This window comes from Eleginops maclovinus, chromosome 18 (genome assembly GCF_036324505.1).
Source record: "Eleginops maclovinus isolate JMC-PN-2008 ecotype Puerto Natales chromosome 18, JC_Emac_rtc_rv5, whole genome shotgun sequence".
Lineage (NCBI taxonomy): Eukaryota > Metazoa > Chordata > Actinopteri > Perciformes > Eleginopidae > Eleginops > Eleginops maclovinus.
This window is the reverse complement of record NC_086366.1, coordinates 9,680,688-9,706,772: the sequence shown is the minus strand read 5'-3', so window position 1 is coordinate 9,706,772 and position 26,085 is coordinate 9,680,688. Positions and strand designations below refer to the sequence as shown.

At 41.1% G+C, this 26,085-nt stretch overlaps 1 protein-coding gene across 2 annotated transcripts; it reads left to right on the top strand.

Annotated features, from left to right (window-relative positions):
- The first annotated feature begins 1,646 nt into the window (after positions 1 to 1,646).
- On the top strand, positions 1,647 to 26,085 carry inppl1a (inositol polyphosphate phosphatase-like 1a). Of its 2 annotated transcripts, XM_063907214.1 has the most exons (27): positions 1,647 to 2,126; positions 8,641 to 8,704; positions 9,389 to 9,536; positions 9,621 to 9,702; positions 11,427 to 11,573; positions 11,825 to 11,915; positions 13,019 to 13,108; positions 14,026 to 14,124; positions 15,583 to 15,733; positions 16,338 to 16,444; positions 16,782 to 16,884; positions 17,501 to 17,697; positions 17,829 to 17,946; positions 18,394 to 18,490; positions 18,705 to 18,843; positions 19,002 to 19,101; positions 19,407 to 19,495; positions 19,592 to 19,673; positions 19,861 to 19,950; positions 20,517 to 20,630; positions 20,920 to 21,096; positions 21,186 to 21,341; positions 21,526 to 21,610; positions 22,129 to 22,215; positions 22,324 to 23,080; positions 23,463 to 23,596; positions 23,712 to 26,085. In XM_063907214.1, the coding sequence occupies exons 1-27, from the start codon at positions 1,945 to 1,947 to the stop codon at positions 23,812 to 23,814; spliced, it is 3,789 nt and encodes a 1,262-aa protein (XP_063763284.1). In that variant the 5' UTR covers positions 1,647 to 1,944; the 3' UTR covers positions 23,815 to 26,085. The 2 variants fall into 2 exon arrangements, with proteins under 2 accessions (XP_063763284.1, XP_063763285.1); XM_063907215.1 differs by lacking the exons at positions 1,647 to 2,126; positions 8,641 to 8,704; positions 9,389 to 9,536; positions 9,621 to 9,702 and having other exon boundaries at positions 11,427 to 11,598.

The window sequence follows — 26,085 nt, the reverse complement described above, 5'->3', positions numbered from 1 at the left end:
ATTTGTGTCAATTCATGGCTACTCTACCGTCGAGACCGTGAGACAAGTGGTCAGCCACAAAGAGGGGAACTCAGTCTAAGGGAGTTCAAGTCAATCGTTGCTGATGTTCTCTGCTCAGAGGGCACAGAAAGGGCCAAATGGGGGCGGCCAAGTCAAGTGGAGACTCCCCGAAAGATGGCTAAGAGGAGGGAATCATGCCCTCAAGAGGAGGTCAGGAAAGATGGCCTTGCCCACTGGCCATACTATACGGAAAAACAAGGCAGGTGCAAGTACGGCAACTGCTCAGGGCAAACAAGAGTGAAGTGCAGCAAATGTGACGTTCACCTGTGCTTCACACCAAAAAAGAACTGCCTGGTTCAGTTTCATAACTAATGGGACAAATTTGCATATATCTTTTTAATTATTATGGTTCAAGAATCATTCTGAAATGAAATTTTTTAAGTGTTTTATCAATAAAATGTGTTCATGGATAATGAAGCCATTGTTATTTAATCAATTGTTTTTTACATTAAGAAATCATGGAAAAATATATACCCGAATGGGACAAAGTCATTTATAAATGACGATACCCCAAAATAAAGGTCAAAGGTCAATTTGGGAAAGTGAGCATAGGAAATTTATTTTAGGCCTTAATACACTTAAAATCAAAGGTCATTAAATTTTTTTAGTTAATTTCCTTAATTAGTCCCATAGAGGGCTAGTTTCACTCTTACATCCTCTGCTGCCTCAGGCATGAAAAGATCCATGTATAGTGTAAACTCCTCCTTCCATGATTTCCAAGCCTTCGCTATGTTGCCGGTGTGCAAACACAATGTCGGTGGAGGTTTCAAACCTTCCATTTTTCACTGCCGACTGACTGGAGCGTAGCTCTTCAACTCCCGCGATTTTCTTGTTAGCCGGTCCGCTACCGTTAGCTAGTTAGCTGCACCGTAGAAGTCCGTTTTTCTGCTCCGTCCTCTTTAAGTTTCCGCTGCCACCATGTTTCATTCTGCCCTGTCTCTACCCGATACAGAATGGACGATTAAAGCATATTCCAGTTTGCTTACACTGTTTATTTCAATCCATCACTGGCTCACAACATAGTATTTGCAACTCTGAACATCTACCGTTCCTAGGTGTCACACTCTAACCCGTCCGTGTTGCAACAAACACTACATAACAATACTATTGTTACAATATAAACTTTGACATTAAAGTAACCAATGCATTAATGCATCATCCATTATGATTCATAATTTCTGTATAAATATATAATTTGAGCATTAGTTGTTATTAACCTACATATATATACAAATATTAATATCTTTTTTTACCTGAACCTACCCTATGTTTTTAAATTCAGGAATGTTAGTTGTAACCAAGTATTTCTAAGCTGCAGACTGAAAATGTAGTTTTCTATCCCTCCTTTCCACCTCTGACCATCCCAGTGTCCCCTTATCCCTCCATCCCTCCTTTTTCAGAGATATCGTCAAGCTACCTAGGGATATAAATAACAGGCCATACACTGTGCGTGGATATTTCCCTAAAATAAAAGGGTTCACTATAAATTCGCAAGCCACTTGTTTTATTTTGAAAATCCTAATCGGAAGTAATTTATATTGACAATATATAGATTTTGACGCGGGACGTCGCTGCTGTTGCTCCCCGGTCTCCACTCTGGATTTACATACCCTTATTTCCGTGGGACTGGGAAGCGAAAGAGGAGGGTGCTGGGTCTCTCAGGAACTGAGGAAACAACCACAAACAAGCTTATTTAACAAATTCACAACTTTATAGACACCTAGTCGACCCTAAAAATCGTCGGAATAAGGTTAACGCTACTTTTCTGCGCTTGTTTCGGCTCTCCACGGTGCTCCCATTGGATTACTTTTCTAAAGTCTGGAGGAGGGCTACGAGCTTTTCGGAGAAGCCTGGAAGCAGTTTGAGGTTTGAAGGGCTGTGGCCATGGCCGGTGGTGGTGGTGGAGGTGGAGGGATTTCTCCTTTGGGGCCCGCTCCGCCGATGTGGTATCACCGGGACCTGAGTCGAGCGGCGGCTGAGGAGTTGCTTGCCCGGGCCGGGAGAGACGGCAGCTTCCTGGTGCGGGACAGCGAGAGTGTCAACGGGGCTTACGCTTTGTGTGTACTGTAAGTAACTTTGTGGCAGAAAAGAGAAGCTTGTATGAACTCTGAACTCGTGTGTGCGGCCTGTGTTTGGCTATTATTTATTAGGAAAAGTGAGGAGCCGTGCCACTGTTTTGGTTGGTTGTATTTTAAGCAATGGTGTAAAGTATATTTAACCAAGTACTGTATTTAAGTTCAATTTTCAGGGACATTTTGCTACTTTGTACTTCAACCACACTACAATTCAGAGGTAAATAGTGTACGTTTACTCCACTGCAATTATTTAACATCTTTAGTTACTTTGGATTAATGATATGAAAAATAAACATTCATAAAAAGGACTTCAGTTACACCTAGAGTTACATTCACATTGAAGTGTACTTTAAAGCTAATACTTTTGTACTTTTACTTATGACAGAGTCTTCCTACAATGTAGTAGTTCTACTTTTACTTAAGTACAATATCTGAGTACTTCTTACCATCTCTAAGTAATTCAACCAAGCACATGCCTTTAGGTAATCCCCACCTGGTCCGTCGTTACGCCAAGATAAATAAACTGTAACTTTACACACACTTTCCTGAACTGTTGGATCAAACTGTAACAGTCTTTGGAGCTTTCATATACCAGTGTGCAACAGCCAAACTCATGTGTTTACTTTCTCCTGGAAGTGTGTGAGTGGCAGAGAGACTGTCTGTCTGCAAGGCAGTAAGACTCCAGCATGGCACACAGCTCCAGGGCTGTCCCTGTCTGTCTGATGTGGTTGCCTGGAGCGCCGTTTTTACATGGCAAAGAAACTCAATGTGGTGGAGGAAATATAAAGAGCAACTACAGGGCTGGTGAGGCCTTGCAGATGTTTTAATTTAAGGCTCAGATATGATCAGAGTGGTAGTGAAGCAGCTGAGTATTTATACATACTATCTACTGACCAGTGGTGTAAGGTAACAAACTTGTACTGTACTTTAGTAGAATTTTGAGGGACTTGTACTTGAATATTTCAGTGTTTACTACTAGGTAATTCTACCCCACTACAATTAAGGGGTAAATCGTTACACGGAAATCGTTAAGTGCATTTAGTTACTTGAATGATGTGAAAATAATTAACACTTAAATAGACTTTAGCAGCACTTTGAGTAAGCTTCACAATACCCTGCAGCGTACAAAGTAATTAACATTGACCAGCATTAACACTTTAAAACATCAATAATTATAATCAAAACATCTTTTTTTTTAATACTGAAATAGGCCAATCTGCGTAATAAGTTATTTTGGTACTTTACGTTTATTTTGGTGCTAATACTCTTGTGCCTTACTTGAGTATCATTTGGACTTTTTACAGAGTATTTCTACACTCTGGTACTTCTACTTTCACTTAAGTACAATATCTAAGTAGTTCTTCCACCTCAGCTTCTCATAAAGTATATACAAAAAATGACTCAAGTCTATGAGCTTTAAAGGACCTGCTCAAGTCTTTGCTAAACAAAATGATTAAACGCCTAACCATATTTACACACGGGAGAGTTTGTCACCAACTACCTCCATGTGCAGCAAGCAATCAATCCAAACGACCTCACCACCTGCTGACTGGAGGAACAGGTAACTGTATTCCTACTCTGTGCATCTGAAGAACAGACAACCAAGCGTCCAAACTTACACAACGCCATCAGCATTTTGTTCACCTGACAATGACTCAGGCAAGTCAAATTAACTGTGGAAAAGGGATGTTAAGATTTTTAAAAAATGACTCACATTGCCCCCCAGCCAGCGCCCACACAAAGTTAAACAAATTCAAAAACGACTGGCTGTGCAGATGCAGGAAATAAAAGGCCTACTGTGGTACTCCGACATTGGCTTGACCTACATCCCCTATCTGATAGTTTACCCCATGCTGAGTTTATTGTGTGTGTATACACTCAGTAGAACATACTGTATGCATTACCTGAACTTGTAATTGATGACACTAACACATCAATCCTTTATTTATTTCCTCACCATATCATATTCTGCTAGGACAGGCTTACTCTCACATTTTGGCTCCTAGCTTAGTAAAATAAATACTGGTGGTAAATATCTATGTTCCCATTCTTTGCTGGATGCACTGGTAATGCAGTGGGTCACTCAATGGCCAACAACATTCCTCACGGCCATGCATCATCCATTTCCGGATTTTTTTCCCGCCTCTCCCTTCCTCTCCCCTTTCACCTTTCGTATCGCGGACATTGTTTCATCTCAGAAAGTTTCTTTTGTGATACCTTAAGTTTGTCATAGAAAGGCTTTATTCCAACATTGCTTTATGAACAATGTTGATGCTTTTATCAATAAGTTTTGCCTACACGTACAAAAACCCCCAGTATTTTGACAAAGTAACACTTCATATGGAAGTGAAATGAATACGGTAAAAACAAAACAGTTAAACTCCATAAATTATATACAGCCATGCCCCAGTATTTTTGTACAAACCCTGAACCCGTGGATGAAAGGATGTCATGGTCTGTGTGCTATTTTGCTCAGTAAAATAAAGGATTTCCAGGAAGTCAAATCTGAATCACCAGGTGTGTGAAAAGCTTCCAGACTACTGAATGGCACACCAACGATGTTAGTCATCGCTCATAGTGTGATGTTATGGAGGCTCAGGCCTGATTTCTACACAAGACGGGTTCTCTGTTGAATATCATGCCCTCTGTCTTCTGCTTCACCATCTCAATTTCAATCAAAAAAAAAATTGCTGGTTTTTAGTATCAGGATTTGGAAAAAATAACGTATCGTCATTTTGACATTATCATTCAAGAAAATAAAATGTAAGAGGTTCTTTATCCAACAAGGATTTAAAAAAATGAATTCTGTAGAATTCTGGGACTTCTCTGCAGCACCGCAATACTTTATTCAGAATGATATTCAGACATATTACCAATTATTGTGCATAATGCATTTGGATAGTGCTCCGGTCCATATTACGATTCCGATAACATTTTGATTAATTTTGCAGCCTTCGTTCCCAGCATGCCCTGTCGAGTAAATTGGTAAAAATGCATTGTTTTTGTTAAGAGCTGAAATAATCATTGTATTTTCACATTTCCTCTAAAGCCAAGTTCTTTTAAACTGCTTAAACCAGCTGACTTATGTTATTCTTCAGACCTGAACATGTGTGGTAGAAATGGCTTTACCTTGGTAAGACATGGGTTGACCTTGCCCTTGAGCCTTACATACTGCACACTGACGTGTACTAATTTTTAGGGATTTGGAGAGAGAGAGAGCGGTGTGTTCAGGAAGTGTCTCCATTCTGAGAATAGACAGTGGGAACAGTGTTTGTGTTGCTGACATTTGGCCAGTTTATCCTTTGGCCTTTGCCTTTCACTTCCTCTTTATTTACATACAAGTCTGCATAATTCGGATTTTGTGTGTCTGCATGCAGACTTACTGGGAAGTGACCAATTTGACCCGCTGATACCAGTGATCGTGTTAAGTTTTTGTGTGAAATGGGTGTTTGGTATTCATGTGCTAGGCCTACATATGGTTCAGATAAAGTATCTTTAATAATGTGTAGTATGTTAGAGTTTTAGCATTTTTACCTCCCCAGTTTGTTCCTAAATATATATTTTTGAAAACAGTTTTCTAGGTTATTAATTTCTCCAATGTTTCCAGCTGCAGTGCCACACTTTTGACTCCAACAAGAGAGGTTCTGACCATAGTGTGAGGCCATATGTTTAACTTCAGCATTGCGTATGCATCAGTGGGAAAACTGCAGAGATATTGAACTGTTTTGTATTTTTCCTGTCAGGAAGACGATCTTTATTATCAGCACAGCGCGTCTAAACATGTCACGGTTCAGGCAGTGCCTTCTGCGTTTGCTGTGTGTGTTTGAAACCTAGATGTTTTGTAGAAAACATTCCTCATCAGATGGCGTTTCAGTGGGTGTTTACATTATTGCCTTGTGGAGTTAGTGGGTAGTTTAATGTATACTTTTTCTTTAAATGTCCAGGTGTTTATATATATTTACCGTCTGGCCTTACAGTATTTTTTAGTGTGAAGTTGCAGAAAGCTGTGAAATAGATTTATTGTCCCCTTGTGATTGATTGATTTAATAATAAGTGTAATCATTTGTAAATAGTGGCTTTTAGCTCAGTAATGAAATCTTTGAAAATAGTAAAATTTCCCTCATTTTTCTTGCTTTGAAAATATTTTCTCTGTAGGAATTGTATCTGGTCCTACACAAGTATGAGATGAGCTGTGAAACACACATTACATTTCAATTATAAATACTAGTATAATAATTATTTATCATATAGTTATTTATTTTTTATACGTGGTCATTGGTATGTTTTGATACAGTCTACAGAGCAGGGCTAAACTGAGGTTGGATGACACAGAAGAAGAGGAGGTGGCTCTCTTAGACAAAAGAACAGGGGAGTCAGGGCAGTCATTATCTTTAAGACAGGCCATTGTTGATAACACACACACATAAACACATTGTATGCTTTGGTTCTATGTCCATCCCATAATAAACCTCCCTCTCTTTCTCCCTCTCCCTCCCCCTGTTATAACTTTGCTGCCACTGAAACAATAGTATTTACTCCACAGACACACAGAGAATCTCCTCAGCTGCCAACAGGAAGACAAACACCCCTTCCCCCCAACACACACACAAACACACACACACACACACACACACACACACACACACACACACACACACACACACACACACACACACACACACACACACACACACACACACACACACTGCAGTGATTCCTGTGATATGTATTCTGTGCCACTGGACCTACAGTGCATTGTGTTTGATAATATGATGGGATTAAATATGGATATGGTTTCAGAAACAACAGAAACACGACATCTCACTGGCCGTGTTGAAAAAGACAGGAGCAAATATTTACCAAGTGTTTACTGTGTGTGTGTGGTTAAGTGCTGGAGGCAGCAACAATCTGATTAATATCTTGCATTAAATCAATTCAACATGGACACTCTTTCCTCATAGTTTAGCTAGCTAGGTCTAATATGAATGAACTCTGATGCTGTGGGTATAAATCTGTGCCTGTGTTTTATTATCTCCCCCCCCCCGTCGTCGTCGTCTCTTGTGTGCTGTAGAAAAAAGGCAAGAATACCAAAAAAATAACGTTTTTTTTGGGATCTACTACAGCAGGGCGGTAAGCAGCCTGTAAAAACAATATTGGCCAAAGTCGGGAAGTAGTCCAAAGGTCAAAACAGAGTGAGAGCAAATTTAAATCTCATCACATTTTATTTCCAGATGCACAGGAAACTGTTTTATGTCAGACACTGGCACAGCTTTTGGCATTTGAAACTCCCTGTTGAATAAAAAAAAGGGAAATGTTGAGGCAGCACTTTGTTGAGATTGCAGGTGCTCTCTGCATCCTTCAGGTGTTTGTTTAATTTTTACCAGGGCTCATTGCATGGGTGGATTATGGTCTCAGAAACACATTTTGTTGTCCTCATTGTGGTGTGCAGCATTATGCATTAGATAAGACAGGTCAGTCTGAGCACATTGGTATTTTTAAATACTTACTGCCTGGCAGCATAAAGACTGCCAGCCATATTGTTTTTAAGATAATATTCCATCCTTGCAATGAGCCATTCAGAAGATGTAAATATAGACCCAAAATATAGTGTTTTAGTATATTTACCAGAGGGCCACTTTTGCTCGAGTTGATTGTTTATCTGTGGGACACTGACCTGGAAAGACCGGAAAAACAGCTGAGGGGCAGGGCAGGACGAATTCCCAACATGGATTTATCCCTCCCTCAGTCCATAACATGTACACACATTGTAAATAAGCCGAGTACAAGCAGCAGTAAAATAATTCCTCATGAGTTTTGCATTGGCTGCAGTGGTAACACCCACACATCTAAACAGACGCGCCACCATAACCCACGGCTTCAACACACCAGGAAACATAAACCACAACATTTGTTTGGCAAATTGAACATTTTGCATCCGGTCCAATGAGCACACGTGACATGCAGACATGAAAATCATTCAACTCTAGCACGAGGCTGCAGGCGTGTAATCATGGCTGTGCAAACACAATGTCAGAGCATTGATCTGCGATTGGTTAAAAAGGTTGTGGCTCAATCAGTAATGCAATTCAGACTTTCAGGAGGTTTAAACGCACGGTAGTTGTTGACTAAAAGAAGCACTCTGTATCCCATCTCACAAAAGACGGTGTTTTTGGTCTCTCCTTTGTACATTCACTTCTACAAACATTGAGCTGACCTCTGTTCTGCTTTACTGTATCATGCTACCGTAAGGATAAAGCCCTCTCACAACTGTGACAGACAGCAACAGGTTGAAGCTCTGTAAACCCCCCTCACACTCATACATGATACACCCACCCGTATACACTGAGAACAAGAGAGTATGTCCACTAGCAGACTTGAAATGATATTTTTTTGGTTGTTGAATCAAACATGTCTCCTCTTCTTCTCTCCCTCTCCCTCCGTCTGCTTTTTCGCTCCATCTTTCTGACAAACATCTTTTCTTCTTTGGTGTTTTCCTTCTCTTTAGGTTTCAGAAGCACGTCCACACATACAGAATCCTCCCAGACGATGAAGGATTTCTGGCTGTTCAGGTACAGAAAAAACACACACACACACACACACACACACACACACTCCACTGAGGTCAAGTGTGTGTGCAAGTGTGCAGCATAAACTGTATTTGCTTCAGTAGCAGCTGGCAGGCAGAGATGCTTTTGTTGGCTTCAGGCTCTCTCACACACACACACACACACACACACACACACACACACACACACACACACACACACACACACACACACACACACACACACACACACACACACACACAACAACAGCAGCCTCTTTGTGCATAGTGCCCAACAGCTGTGAAGTCCCCACCACCAGCCACACACATGCTTTGTCACACACACGCACGCACACACACGATTACATGTTGCTGCAGACATATCGTGGCCACATCACAGACATCTGTGTCCCCGCTGTATACTTTTTGGGATCTTAGCTGCGACACTGAAGAGAGTCTAAAAGTCAAATGCTTCCTGGAGCTTGTTTGGGAACGATGTTTACCAAAACGGTTCTTCCTGGTTCGGATTATATTTAGAGCCGTTGGTCATATTTGCTTACAGAACATAAAGCATGGAACAATAGGGGCCACGGGAGATTTCAAAAACACGGCTGGTAGCCAAGGAGATTGGATGTTATTGTTATCCTCATGCCACGATTAAAAAAAAAAGGCTTCCCCTGTCTTCCTCTGTCCCTTGGTCTGCTCTCAGACGTCTCAGGGCGTGCAGCCTAAGCGGTTTAAGACGCTACCAGAGTTGGTGTCGTTGTACCTGCAGCCCAGCCAGGGTCTGGTGACCACGCTGCTCTTCACTGTGGACCGAGAGGAGACCGCTGTCAGCGACGACAGGGACTACTCAGGTATCTCCACACAGGCACACCTGCAAACTATGTGACTGCCTCCTCTTTTCCCATATGTTAACTCTCCTCTTCTGTGATTGGCAGATGGGGAGGATGAGAAGCCACCCCTCCCCCCTCGCTCTGCCTCCACTTCCACTCCCCCCGGTCCTGACACGCCCACCGAGAGGTACAAAGTCTTTATATGAGTCGGACTCAGTTTATCGTGTTCGGCTGTCCATATTGATATGTGAGCGCTGAGAATCAAATCACAAATCCCTCTGAGGGCTTTATCAAACCAACATGTTTAACAACTCTAGTTAGGAAACACACACACAGACACACACACACACACACACACACACACACACACACACACACACAAAGGAAGGATGTTGCTTCCCTGTGACTGTGGCTATGTCGGCTCCACTCACAGGGATAGTCAACAGATGTGTCAATGATTATATGAACAATACATACACTATACACACACACTATTCCTCATTCACTTTCACTGTTTCTGCCCCAGGGCATGCACACATCAATCATTAAACATATTAGTATCAAACATAAGAACACACACACAGGTGAATGTTCACAAGTTACAATTCACTCAATACATTATCATTGTGTTTCTGGCAAGTGAATGGTGCAATCCTACCAGCCACTTGCATATTTTAAGCAGTATTTGGCTGGTAAATGGTGCTGGGTTTGTGCTCTGCATGCATTAATAACCTCCGCTCTGCCTGTGTGCCCCCCTCTGTTTGCATAAAGAAGGAAAGCCACATCCTGTGTAAACCATGTTGGTCCCAGATGATGCTAAGCTTTGATTAAGTGTTTTTGTGTGCATATGTGTACATGTGGGGGTTTCTCAGACCTGTGTATATTAATGAACACATATTAGGACAATCACTGTGATTATGGTGAAGTGAGTTTGCTGCGTTTATCCTTCTGATGTGTCTGTTGCAATTCAGAGTGACTTACTCCACCATATTTATGACTACAGGTAGTATTTTTCCATGAGGTGAAAGAAGTACCAAAAAGTATGTTGCTGAAGGAATTTGAAAATCAGTTGTGATCTTTCCATGTGTGATTGATAAACATCTTCTAAATGAGAGCACAAAACATCATAGATCAGTGAATCATAAACACATTTAATTTACACTTGATATTTTGCCTATTTGCAGACAGGTCTAAAATAAGGCTTGGTGCAGGAAGCTTATTTGGAAGCTACAATGTGGACCGTATTAAAGGATCTTAATCATAAAAAAAGTATTGCTTGCTTGCAGGGGAGTGTTTTATTTGCCCATATTAAAAGTGGCATATGGACCATCAAAAATAAAAGAGAAGAGCATTGTGTCTCAGGAAAGAGCACAGCTGGAGGTATTTCAGTAAAACTAAAAAAAGGAAGCTGGGATCCTTCCTTGGCTAAATCCCCTTAATGTTCAGCTGAAATAGAACTGGCATTTTAAACCCACAGATACAAACTCTGAAGCTAGTTGTACAGGTATAGTTTACAGTGCGTGGGAGGCTGGGGGCATTCTGCTGGCTCAGTTGGTGTGTGTGTGTGTGTGTGTGAGGATGTGTGTGTTTTTGTGGAGCGGTGGGTAGCAGGTTAGACATACTGTAACTCAGCTCTCTGTCTTAGAGGAAGTTTGTGATTTAGAAACCCTGACTGCGCAGATTGCAGTGCTTACGGATTCTAACACATCGCTTGTAGCATATGACCGCTGTACAGTCCATTAAAGCTCTCTGTGTTCTGATGCTAGCAATGAAATTAAATGGCGTTTTTGATTGTATGTATTTATTATATATGGCAGTAATAGCATACAAGTAGTATAACAAAGCAGGTTAAGTATGAGCATGTATAGAAGATGGTTGTTCATTATGTCTTATGGACTTCATTTGTTTTAGCACTCCAGCAGCTAATGGCCTGAGCACCATTTCCCACGAGTACCTGAAAGGCAGCTACGCTCTGGACCTGGAGGCAGTCAAACAGGGAGCCTCCGCTCTGCCTCACCTCAACAAGACACTAGTTGCCTCTTGCAAACGCCTTAATGGGTGAGAAGGACGCACCAGCACACCGGTACACACACATGTTCTTGTCCATGCATATTCTATCTTCTCTGAAGTCTTGTTTTGGCCACAATGGCACATTCAAACATGGTGATAATACACAGGAAATGTACTATATTAAACAGGCTAGGAATAAAAAAAGGTTTCATCATGCTTGCATACATATACTTTATAGATTGGCTTTAGTCAGATCTAAATGAAGTAAACTATACATCTCTCTTTGTTTCCCGAACCAGGGAGGTGGATAAAGTTCTGTCTGGCCTGGAGATCCTGTCTAAAGTGTTTGATCAGCAGAGTGCTTTCATGGTCTCCAAGATGATCCAGCAGGTACACATGTTTGCCTCTGTATGTGTGTGTATGTGTATTTTAATCAGAAGCCTTCCTCCTGCCTCCTTTTTTAACACCATGAAAGTGGCAGTGTATTTAAGCCCTTTTCTGCATTCCTGCTTTAGACAGTATACTATGTACAGTATGTGTAGTATGTTTGGTCTGCGTTTATATTCAATCAGTTAAGAGTATTTATGGACAGCTGATCATTTTGAAACCCTTATTAAAAAGGAAGCTTCCCTAAGAATACAGCCACCCCACTTCCCAAACATCCACTTCTCTATTCTCTCAGTTTTGTGTCTCACTGCAAAAATGTATGGAGTTAAACAGATGAATAAAACAGAAATAGGTGACATAATGTCCTTAAGTAACAAGTGAAAAGCCTTGCTTACTAGCGAATACTAGCAAAGTTCAGCCTATCAGAATAGGAGACAGTCATTAACAAGCTCATGAAAACACAAATTGTGACCTATACATGCAAGGAGTGCTATAATATGGAGCTGTCACACACACACACACACACACACACACACACACACACACACACACACACACACACACACACATACACACACACACACTGTAGTGGGTGTCATTTTTCTCCAGGGACTTCTGGGGACAGCTGTGACATGCACATAAATAATATTTCACAGGGCAAAACTAGCACGACGTTGTTTGTGTTTGTCTCTGTAGGCTATGTGCATGTAGGGGTGTCTTATTTGCAATGTTTGCCAATAGTCGTGTGTGGTTGTGTTGCTTTCCATGTATAAATAGGGTTGAAATAATATCTTTAAATAGTTATCTCTTAAGTTACATGATGGATTGACTGGTGGCATACGTTTTGTATTACCTTAAGTCATCAAGCAAAAAACACTGTGATTTATGCATACATGTGTAGCTTGCTACGTAGCTTGTGAACGTTGTGTGTTAGCTGTGCCATTTCTACATTTTGGACCATTTTTTTTGTGTAAAGTCTCAACAAAACACATCATTTAGGCGTTCAATTTACTCACTCAGATTCACAGTCTTCCTACACTACACTCATTCTTTTTCTATCTAACCTCTGACCCGTTGTTCTGTCTTTGTTTTATCTCGTCCATCAGTCGGTGAATCAGGGTGGAGACCAGGAGTTGGAGAACCTTGTGACCAAGCTAGCAATACTCAAAGACCTGCTGTCCTCCATAGAGAAGAAGGTACACACACACACACACACACACACACACACACACACACACACACACACACACACACACACACACACACACACACACACACACACACACACACACACACACACACACACACACACACACACACACAGCTGTTGCTTGTTGGCGGTGGTTAGTTTAGATAACCCTCCCCATATGATGGATCATCTGCCCTGCTGGCTGCATGTCTAGCCCAGCATGATAACTCCAGGCTGGTGTGTGTGTGTGTGTGTGTGTGTGTGTGTGTGTGTGTGTGTGTGTGTGTGTGTGTGTGTTGTGTGTGTGTGTGTGTGTGTGTGTGTGTGTGTGTGGTGAGAGAGAGAGAGTGTGTGTGTGGTGAGAGAGGAGAAAGAGAGAGTTATTTTCTGCACTTGAAAGGGAGTGCTGATTTGTGACATTTCTTGATCAAGCTGCCATTGTCCATTTGTTGTTGCAAGCCTTTTAAAATATCTTGCATAATTTGTAACACTCAGAGAGCCAGATGAAGAGGGTGTAACATGTAGGTCATAAATGAAAGGTTATTTTGATTTTGTCATGCTAAACTGTGTTTTTTTGCACAGTGTACGACACCCATTAGACTTTTTGCTTTTATCCCCGGTTTGGAATTTTGAGCAACTCTGCCGCGTTAACAAGTGACACCATTCCTACTTGGACTTCATTTATAAGGAGGCTTTAAGCTGCCAGGGAAGGAAGTGGCCTCGGTGTAATGAGGCTGCATGTCATGGATCATGTGATGTCACTGGCTCCACCTTTTTTTGCTCCTGTTAAATCACATTCAGGAAATGGGAAAGTGTTTCCTTGTTGACACCGCAGTGAAGCTGAAAACTTTACAGTTAATCTGTTTGTTTCTGTGTGTTTTTTATAATTGTCGGTGCTCTCATTCTCTCTCTTTGTCGCCTTAGGCTCTGAAAGCTCTCCAGGACATGAGTCTGTCCTCTCCATGCTCCCTTCCTCCTCTCTCCATGCGTCACAGCAAAGCCATCCCTGTGCAGGCTTTCGAGGTACGTCTTCCCACACAACAGCTACACACGTTTTATTCATGGTTCTCTCCCTGCAGGGTGACATAATCGGTAATGTCATTTGTTATTATCTTTTGACATCTCTCTAGGATGGGCATTACCTTAAAACTGAAACTATTTTCCACCTTTTATCTTATCAGGGAAATGTGATGCGATACATATCTGAAGTATCAAAGTAAATACTAACATACTTGCTAAACATACTGCTCACTTATACATACTAAATTATCCCAGTTTCCAGTATGAGACATCAAAGCTTTTTCCACTATTGTCAATTGAGCTAAATGTCTTAATTAGAATTGTTGAGTAGATTTAAGACTTCAGGGCAAACTTGAGAATCTGTCTGAAGCTAGTTATGATTTATTTAAAGATAGTTTGCAGGATTGGTGGTTTCGTTTCACCGAGAACAGAATGAACCTGAAATACAGTAAACGGAGTATGAAGTCATATATTCCTCAACACATTGCAGGAAGTTTGTCAGCAGAGCCGATGTGAAACCACAGGAATGTTTGTAATGCACATCCTGTGGCATCTTCAGTGGCTTTAACGAGGAATATGATATTTGTCACTTTTTGGTTTTATGCACTCAATCGCACAATAGGTATGCAAGTACATGTGGATAACTGACATTGTGTTTTATTCTGAAAGTGTGCAGAAATAGTATCTCATATACTTATACAGATTTCATAGTAGGAGTGAAGAGGTTAAGAGAAAAAAGCTAATAATTATCTGTAAATCGGGAAAAGTGTGAGACGGAGGGGAAGAGGAGGTTAAGGCTTTAAAATATTAGCTGTGAGCCAAGTCTGCATCCTCTGTGGTGACCTGTTTTCAGCAGCTTCCTGTTGCACAGGAACAGAAGGGTTGTTACGATGAATTATGTTTAAGATGTGGCACCTGAATTATCCACTGACACAAACAAACTCTGTTAGGGTTCACATGATAGGACTTAAAGTCTGAATGCATTTCTGTCTTTATATGTGGACAGCTAAGAGTTATGTGTAAAAAATCAGGTCCTTGTGAGCGATTATAAAAGAAATCTGAATTCCTATCTTTCTGTTTATAACCAAGATGTAAGACTCAGGCTTGTTTTGTATGTGATAACCATAATTTTTAAAAAAGAGAGGGGGCAAATGAGCTGACTACTTTCATTTTGGAGACCCCTTGTGGTGTGAAATATCTGAGATTAAAAGAAAGTTGAGAGCTCTGTGGACACATTTATAAAATGCTCCTCCATTTTGTGTAAGTTTGTGTGTTTTTTAATCCTCCTCCTCTACGGGTACACTTACAGTTCAATGTAAATATTTCTATATTTTATCTTATAATCGATTTTTATCACAATCCCAATTTTGGTTTTATTTTGATGTGCAACACCAAGACACATTTATTGTATGTGTTGACCTACTTGGCAATAAACCTCTTTCTGATTCTGAATCTTTCCAGGTAAAGATGGATGTCTACCTGGCGGAGCTGACAAAGATCGGGAAGAGTCAGAAGTACACTCTGTCTGTGGACGTGGAGGGAGGACGACTGGTGGTGATGAAGAAGGTGAAGGACAGCCAAGAGGACTGGACCACCTTTACACATGAAAAAAGTATGAATCACACAAACACTTCATATAAGTAATCAATACATGTCCCACCCCTCAGAAATCTGTTTAACAGAGTATGCAGCACGGATAGTGAAGTATGTCATCTTGTGATCAATTTTGCTTGTAGAAAGGCTAACAATAGCCACATTCATCCATTGTGTGGCATCTTCTGTGTGTAAGAGCAACTCTACTCTGTTACTTGATGTCATATGATGTATTTTGAGCTAGATGCCTCCTGCCTCTGCTGTGTGAAACCCTGATTCATGTGTCAGTTTTAAATGTCTCTGTTTAATGTCTGTGGGTTCCATTGTAAGTGATATAATGTATTAATGGATCCAAACCTGTTCCAATATAGTTTTCTTTACGGTATCAGTTTGAGGTGAATTTGAGTTTAAGGCAAAATTATAAATGAGGATTAAATGAAAAATGAACTTTTTTTCTCACAATTTGTAGAGTCTATTATTTACTTGTTATGCCTTGTTGTTGTTCTCCCTCCTTCGTTTGAACCAGCTTTAACTCCATTCATTCGATTCGCTGACCTCGCTTTTTCTTTCTTCCTATCCCTGACCTTCTGTCTCCGGTATGTCTGTGTATTTGTCTGTCTCAGTCCGTCAGCTGATCAAGTCTCAGCGTGTGCAGAATAAACTGGGCATTGTTTTTGAGAAGGAGAAGGACAAGAGCCAGAGGAAAGACTTCATCTTTGCCAGTGCCAAGGTCTGCACACAGACACTCGCACACTGCCTCACACATACATTTATGGATGTAACAAAGTATACTCTTTCATTCATTCAAATAGACAAACGCATTTATATTCAAATTATCAGTGGCACAGACCCACACACATATCTTAGCAATTAATTCAACAAAAAAAGCGAAGGAGAGTTGTCTGCTTTAAATGAGAGAGCTGCTAAGGAGTAAACCCATAACATGTATTTAAATGTTAAATAGTTTAGTGAAAGCACATGAAACTCAAATGCTACCTAAAAACAAGGTGCCCTTTTGTGGCATCTTCCACGGACTGATGTGTGTGTGTGTTGTGTGTTTGTTTCAGAAGCGGGAGGCATTTTGCCAGCTGCTGCAGCTGATGAAGAACAAACATTCCAACCAAGACGAGCCAGACATGATTTCCATCTTCATTGGCACCTGGAATATGGGTGAGACACATGCACACACATTTATTATGTCTTTTAGATTAGGTTTTCGATTCAACATAACCTATGTTAATAGCAGTGGTGGAAGAAGTACTCAGATTTTATACTTAAGGGAATGTAGCAATACTACATTTTAAAAGTAGTTTATCACAAGTAAAAGTCCTGCGTTCGAGATCTTACCTAAGTAGAAGTACAGAAGTATCCTCATCAAAATGTATTAATTTAGGTGACTAATAACATAACTGATGTGTTTTTATCACAGCTGGTAAATGTAGAGCTAATTTGAACAACCGTATATGCTGCTGCTGGATATCTCGACCTGTAAATATATGACAACGTTTATTTAATAATTGATTTATATTTTGTAATAGCTAATGATCCAAATCTAAAATGTAACTAGGAACTAAAAGCTGTCAAATAAATGTAAGAGTAAGAGTAAAAAGTACAATATTGGATTCTAAAGTGTAGTGGAGTAGAAGTATAAAGTAGCATAAAGGGAGAATACTCCGGTAAAGAACAAGTAACGCAACATTGCTTCAAAATTGACACAGTTAGATGAATTTCCAGGGCATTACTAATATTCTCTGAAGAGAAAGTAACATTTTGTCTTTGTCTGTAGGCTCAGTGCCTGCTCCGAAGTCTCAGGCCTCATGGGTGTTGTGTCGCGGCCTCGGGAAGACTCTGGACGAGATGACGGTCACCATCCCTCATGACCTTTACGTGTTTGGAAGCCAAGAGAACTCTGTGTGTGATCGGGAATGGGTGGAGTCGCTGCGTGCCTTATTGAAAGAACAGACGGAACTGGATTATAAACCGGTGAGGAAAGATTTTATAGCATGTCAAGTGATTTCTGCTTGATCAAACATATCTATAAGTCCGGAGGCAAAGATAAAAATACCAATGCTGACTGTAGGTTCCTCACCGTCTGTTGTTCTTATCGGTTGTAGATCGCAGTGCAAACTCTGTGGAACATTAAAATTGCTGTGTTGGTGAAACCGGAACACGAGAACCGGATCAGCCACGTGGGAATGTCCAGTGTCAAGACCGGCATCGCCAACACATTGGGTAACAACAGTTCTCAGTATTCCAGTCTTTATTCTTCCTACACATATTTTAATTTCCGATCCAAATCTAGAGAAAAAAGACAACAATGGAATAACAGCATAATCTAACTCTGACTTGTTTCTGTTAACGAAGGGAAAGTTAAAGGATTATTATGGTGTGTATTACTTCATCGCTTGTGATCACACTAAAAATGGGACTTTGATTAAAAAGAAAACACATGGTAACCCTATGAGTAAATGCCATGATTAAACTCTGTAAAAAGTAAAGTTCTTATTTGTTCTGAACTCAAGATTCTGATAGAAGTGTTTTATTTAACTTTTTGATGATGTTTCATTTATTCAACAGGATCAAAGATGATTTTATTGTCTTGTTTTTGAACGCTTGTAATTAAAACCATGACAAATAATTGCTGTATTAAATGTTGTTTGTATGATTTGTTTGTTTTAGGGAACAAAGGAGCTGTGGGTGTGTCCTTTATGTTCAATGGGACGTCTTTTGGCTTTGTGAACTGTCATCTGACATCAGGGAATGAGAAAATTGCCAGGTACCTCCCACAGTCCTACACACATTATTTATGGCCTTTTAATTTCAGGGTATCTTACCTATTAACCCTTACATTTAGACACTTACTTGTGGTGGTCTTGACCTGTGACACAAATGACTTTTCGATATACTTTAACAGTTCGTCTGAGGACATCACACATTAATCTTTTACCGTCTTATTACCTGTAAACACATGTGACCTTTGACCCATACAGGAGGAACCAGAATTACCTAGATATCCTACGCCTGCTGTCGCTAGGAGACAAACAGCTGAGCTCATTTGACATCTCACTGCGCTTTACACACCTCTTCTGGCTTGGAGACCTCAACTACAGGCTGGATATGGACATACAGGTGAAGTAGAGCACAAACACACACACACACACACACACACACACACACACACACACACACACACACACACACACACACACTCACACACTCACACATGCTGCAGAATGATTGAATGGAGCAGGTTTGGATGACACTTCATTTTGTGGCCCTGTGTGCAGGAGATTTTAAACTACATTAACAGGAAGGAGTTTGAGCCCCTGCTGAAGGTAGACCAGCTCAACCTGGAGAGGGAGAAGAACAAAGTCTTTTTACGCTTTGGTGAGTATGCCTGTTTTTTCTATCGGACTGTCTTACTATCTATCTCACAGTACTGTTTTACCCCCTCTCCCTGTGCATATAGGGATAGGTAAGTGGGATCCTGATGCAAAATACAACTCCCACCTAGTGTTGTGTCCTAGTATGCAACATTAAAAGAAAGAGAGAGACGTTGTGTTTTGATTCAGCAATTGTCTGTTTGTTTATTCTCAATTTAATGTGTTCATCATATTAATTGATATTTTTGGGGCCTTTCCACTCACTTTCTTTGAGTCCTAACAATTTATTTTGTGTTTACTGGCTTGCAGGGGAAGAAGAGATCTCGTTCCCCCCCACCTACCGTTACGAACGTGGCTCGAGGGACACGTATGTGTGGCAGAAGCAGAAGGCCACTGGGGTTTGTTTACCTACTGATCAGCATCACAGATCTACTTCCTCCGATCGTTTTCTGACAACTGATATCTCTGCTGCGTCTTCCTTATTTCTGTCACAGATGAGGACTAATGTTCCGTCCTGGTGTGACAGGATCCTGTGGAAGTCTTACCCAGAAACACACATTGTCTGCAACTCCTATGGTGAGACCACCAGTAGAAAATAATTCAACACATTTGAATTGATTGTAACAGATTTTCAAAATGTTTTAAGCTGTTTCTGCCACTGGCTATAGGTGTACATTTTCTCTAGACATTGTTAACCTTTTTATAAGGGCTCTTCTATGATCAACAGGAGACTAATTGACCTATATTCTGCTTTGTTTATTAGGATGTACAGATGATATAGTGACCAGTGATCATTCCCCTGTGTTTGGTACCTTCGAGGTGGGGGTGACCTCCCAGTTTGTCTCCAAGAAAGGTACTATTGAAATAACTGAGCTTCTTCCTTATTTTGTTCCACTTCCTGTCAATCATTCTCCATCCTGGTCTTTCTTCCTTCTGATCTTGCTCTTTCTCAGGCTGCAAAAACATAATTTGACCAAAACCATATCGGCTTATTTTCAAAGTAGAGTGAGCACGTTTTAGAAACTTAATTAGGATTTCTTGTTTTCCAGCTCGGATATATACAGTTTGTGATGAACTCCTGTTGTCTGGTCAATGACTCACAGCTGAACAGAGACCAGAAACATGAGTTTGGCAGAACAGAAAGGAAAATCAAACTCATTCTACATGTTTATTCATACTTTGTTCTCTTAGGTTGGCAGATGTAGCATCACAGCTTTTGTTTTCCCATGATTTGGGATGTGCATGCCAATACTATAATCTAACTCATTACAAGTTATTATTACATCTATGATAAGCAAAATGTTGTTGGCTCATTCCTTCTGCATTTTCTTTAATTTTGTTCTTGTCTTTTGTAAATGCTATTTGCACAACTGGCTAAGATCTGCCCGCATCCCTTACTTCCATCTTGTTTTATTGTAGGTCTACCAAAGTCTTCAGAGCAGGCCTACATTGAGTTTGAGAGCATCGAGGCCATAGTGAAAACGGCGAGCAGAACCAAGTTTTTCATCGAATTCTACTCCACTTGTCTGGAAGGTGAGGAAATCACGCCTTTGCAGAAACGTTCTTTATCCCCAAGTGGATATACTTAAAAAGTGTGTCTGTTTTTTCTTCTCGTATGTCTCCCTCCCTCCCCCTATCTCAGGCAGTTAGTATACCTTTTAAGCTCAAATCCATGTTTGACCTGTGCTGCATCCCCGCCCCCCGTGAACCATGTACCTTTGAATGAATCATCTTCCTTCTCTCCTTCCCTCCTTATTCCCTTTGTTGTCTCCCCCCATCCCCCTCTGCCCTGCATCCCCCTCTCTCTGTCTCTCATCTGTAGAGTTTAAGAAGAGTTATGAGAACGACAGTCAGAGCAGCGACAACGTCAACTTCCTGCGCGTGGGCTGGTCCAACAAGCAGCTGACGACGCTCAAGCCTCTTCTCTCAGAGGTCGAATACCTGCAGGACCAACATCTGCTGCTCACTGTGAAATCCCTGGACGGATACGAGTCCTACGGTATAAAGAGAGTGTTTAAGTTTTTGGTGTTGCTGTGAGTTGACTTTAAGTCTGACAAACAAGCATGCCTGTGTTTCTTCCCCTGCCAGGAGAGTGTGTGTTGGCTCTGAAGTCTATGATTGGCAGCACAGCACAGCAGTTCCACACCTACCTGTCCCACCGTGGCGAGGAAACGGGAAACATCAGGGGGTTAATGCGGGTCAGAGTGCCGTCTGAAAGGATGGGAACCAGGGAGAGACTCTATGGTAATGTGCTGTATATGTCACTGTGATAATTAAAGTTCTAATCAGGGACAAGAACATATTTAAAGGAAGCAGTTGAGACAAATGAAAGTGGCTTTTAACCTTCAGGAGTTTGGAAACTTGCTCCAAATGATGCAGTTTCACTCATTTTTAATCCTACAGCTATTTTTTTATGGTTGTATTTCAGAGTGGATCAGTGTGGACAAGGATGAGACGGGCGCACCCAAAGGGAAATCCACTTTGGCATCCAGAGTGGGACATGAATACGTAAAGTCAGTACACTTTACTCGTTTAATTTTGCATGTGATGTGGATTTATGGTGAACTGCAAAAAGTTGAATGTTTTATTAAAATTGTTATCCTTTAGAATACTTCACATTAGTGTACGGTGTGCACACTACCTTTCCCTGCCGTTATATATTGACATTATATAAGATATACGCATAACACAAGATAAAATGGCAAGTATTTTGACTTATTTGCTTAAACATTTACAACAGTATGAAGAAACAGCTTTTTTAACTAACTTTCCGTCAATATTGATACAGTTAAACTTTTAGAAATACCATCATTTTGTCGTATTGAAAATAAGAAATCATTATATTGCAAGGAAAACACTTTATTGATCATGTTCGCCATTTTCCTGATGTGCCCCAACATGCTGGAGCGGTCACGTTTTGGGAGCTTTAATTAAGAGTTTAGATATTCTCCATGAACTTTTCCTGCTTATTGTTCTGAATCATCTGTTATGTTCCACATACTGACTTGTTACGATGTGCTCTCGAATGCAGGCCGTCTGCGGTCCGTAAACAGCTGGGAGAGCTGGGAAAAGTCAGTGAGGAGGGAGAAAGGAGCATCAAGGAGGAAACTGCTGCTAGGTACTGATGCACATTTATGTATTTATACACACTGACACATACGAAACCCATGAAACATCAAAATCTAAGCCATCACCCACCTGTTCTTTCCTTGCTTTTGTTGTGAAGGCCTAAACAGGAAGGAACAGACGGGGATCCATCCGTCTGCAAGAACAGCTACAATAATCCCGCTTACTACATCCTGGAGGGCGTTCCTAATCAGTCGGCCGCTGCTCTTTCAGCCGAGCTCCTTCCATCTCCTACCTCCTCAAACCCCCAGGTGACTAAAGCCCCTCTTGCCTCAGCTGGAGCTCGAACCAAACCCCCCTTTGTGGCCTCAGGGCCCTCCCACACACGCAGACCCACTACGGGGCACCCGGTCCGCGCTATAAGCGAGGAGGGATCATCAGAGGACGATGGAGGCGCCGGTGTAGCAGGAGTGCAGGTGGTGAATGTGGGGACAACAGTTGGAAGCACGCTGAATCGCCCCCCTCCTGACTTCCCCCCTCCTCCTCTCCCAAAGGGGGCCCTAGAGATGGTGGCAGAGACTCCCTTCTCCAAACCTCGCGCTCTTTACCCAGATCTAGCCGAGGTCAGGATCCCAGCAGCCAGTTCTGCTGCACCGCTGGCACTCGGGGAGGGATTTAGACGAGGAGGTGGGGGAGGAGGAGGAGGAGGAGGTTCGGGGGCATTGGACGACCAGTCATGTTCTGTGCTCCAGATGGCAAAGACACTGAGTGAGAGTGAGTTTTCTGGACACCCTCAACGCGCTCCGTCTGCGCCGCCGCTTAGAGGGCATCCAATGGGATTAAATCTGGACGCCTGCAGAACTTTCCCGCCCAGGAACGCCATCACAGAGAGTATCGCAGAGGACATGCCCGAGGAGGTGAGCACTTTATTTATTTTAAAATGTAATACTACTGTCAATGCTTTGGCAGATGTTGGGATTAAAATGTGTCTTGTTTGGGAAGTCATCATCCCATTTTGTGTACTAAAAACCCAAATCTCTTCCATTTGGGAATAACCCAGCTTCCTAGAATTTGATGTAAAAGCCTCTTACTGTTTAAACAGTCAGTTTTATCATCATACTACAGGGACTGGATCCCTTTCGTCTAATACTTTAAGTTTTAGTGCATCTTTCTCAGACTGAAGAACAATTCGCCCTTCCCTGAGCGCCATATTGTATCTTTAACTGACTTTTTGTGGAATAGCTGCAATGTTCTTACAGCAGTTTTTAGTGAATCCTGTATTTAATGTCCCCTGCGCAGGCACTTTGGGGAAGCAGTAGCTCGTCTTTGTCTGTCGGGGAATCCTCAGTGGGGGAGTGGCTGCAGAGACTGGGACTAGAGAGGTATGAAAAGGGCCTCCTACACAACGGCTGGGACGACCTGGAGTTCCTCAGGTACATAGACTAAGAGGTGTAGCAACTGGAATCTGTGTTGGAATAAAAACTAAATATCTACTGTTATTCTTTTAAGTACAGCATTACTGTTGAGTAATAGTAATTGTTTTCACAGTGATATCACTGAGGAGGACCTGGAGGAGGCGGGAGTGCTCGACCCCGCCCACAAGCGAATCCTGCTGGAGAGCCTGAGGCAGCAGCAGCAGCCTCCCAAATAAACTGTTTCAATCCGGCCCCGGGTCCCAGGAGGCTCAGCTGAACTGAACTGAACTGAGCTAGAATGTGCCAATTAATGCCAGACTGTGCCTTCTGAGAGAAATTGCACTCCCGTTTGAAATTGAAAAAAAACACTTGTAGAGTTACCATCTTGTTTTCTAGATGAACTGTATGTGTGTCGTCGTAGAGGTGGCCTTATTTAATGAGAATCATTTCAGTCCTTCCAGTGTCACTACATAACCCTCTTCTTGAAACCTCGTGAGAAGATTCAGGATGTGAAAATAAAATGTTTTTAATGACTCACATGTAGAGCAGCTGTTGCCTATGGTGCCATCAATTCTAACCTGCAGCTAAAGCTGGTTTGTTTTGCCCTGAGAAACTTTAACTTAAAGAGGGACTGAGTTTAAGACTGCCTTGATATTGGAAAGGAAGAAAACCAGAGCTTTTTTCCCCTCACTAACGGTCTTATTTGGAGAAACTATGGGAAAATTGTGAGGTAGCAATCAAGGGTAATGTTGACGTTTAGCTCGGGCAAAGGAGCACTTTGCTTCTGTGATGGAGGCGGACAGGAAGTGGTGACAAAGAAGGAGCTAGCCTTCACTCATGTCAGACTAAAGCTCGCTCAACTATCTCAAATGTTGTACTTTTGTGTTGATGTTTGGGCCATTGTTGTTTGAATATGGCATTTATTGTCTCAGTGTCCCTGCATGTATTTATGGTTTTATGTTTTTTTTTTGTGTTTAATGATAAAGGGAATATGGAGCAAACCAACCAAACCGGTCCTGGTAGAGCTAAAACGTTATATTTCACCGGGGTACAACATTTAAGGTCATGTGTTAGCCATTAGCCCCCCCAGTGTGTGCTTTGTTCACACTCAACACTGACATTTCATCTTTTCTATTTGAAATGTGCAGGTTTTGACAAGTTTAGAATCGGTGTTCGTTTGATCATCTAAAAAATCTACTTAATAGGGCTACAAAATCACAAGTGTACATGAGGAAATAAATGTTGTACCAAAATGAAATATCACTTAAAATGCTTTACCTAGCACATTTCATGCTCACATTTACCTAGCACATTTCATGCTCACATTTACCTAGCACATTTCATGCTCACACTTTAACTGTTTGTACATTTTAATTAACAGAAGAAGACAGATGTTGTTTTGGAAACTAATGCCCCAGGTTTGAAGGGCTAAATGTCACATCTTTCACTCATTTCATTTTTTTAATGGAGCAGTTTTCAGGGAATCGGTTACCTTAGCGAAAATAGATTACTTCTAACTAATAAGGATAATTATACAGAATATTAACCAAGCAATCATATTTGTATTTTTAAAAAGGAAAATATTCACCAAACATATAATGCCTGTAATACAGTCTAAAGATTTTTAAAATTTTGCTTATTTTATTTGGCTCTTTTGTTGGATTACTACAAACACACACTAGTTCAGGGTCATTAGATATTTTTTGTACTGTTGGGAGGAGATTTCACCTCTCATTATACATTAAAAACAGAATTGTCTGATTACGACATGACGTAGGTGGCTGCTGTTGTTCCCTTATGTGCCCAGCAGGTGGTGCTGCTACTCTATAAACACCATCAGTAGGTCTGAAGCTTACTGTGGAAACTTTGGGAAAATAACACAGAACTAAGTCATCTTCAGTGAATGGCGTTTGTTTGTTTAGAAATGTTTCCTGTGCAGTTACAATCATAGAGCTAACATACCAGTTAGTGTTCACTTTGCCTTGTTTTGTTCTTAATTTAAATCCTGCCTCTTTTCTTCCTGTGAAGCCAGTTTATAGTTGTTTTAAGAGATGCTGAGAACTCTAAACTCTTTTTGCCTAACTAGGACTAAATATGTGATTGTAGCAGTTTGTATTCATGTCTGTTCCTCCTATTTCTTTGTAACCCAAAGACATCCTTTAATTATGTTGCCCACATACAGCCGTCAAGTCTCAGCCATGGGTTTGTGTTACGTGTTGAACAATTTGTCTAATTTTCTAACAGTCAAACAACCGCAATGCAGACAATATGGTTTAGTCTTGTTAGATCTGATTTCTTTTCAACCCCTTTGGCCTCAGTGTTCTCCGTTATGTGTGAGGGTGTGTTTGCGTGTGTGTTTGTATTTGCGTATGAGTGAAAAAGACACCCCATTGTTTTCTCTGACTCACTTTATCTTGTTCCTTCATGTAGTTGCCTCTTTTTTTTATGTTAAGTTAATGTTTTGTTTGCCTATGTCTTTCTTTTTCAATTAAAATATAATATCTTTA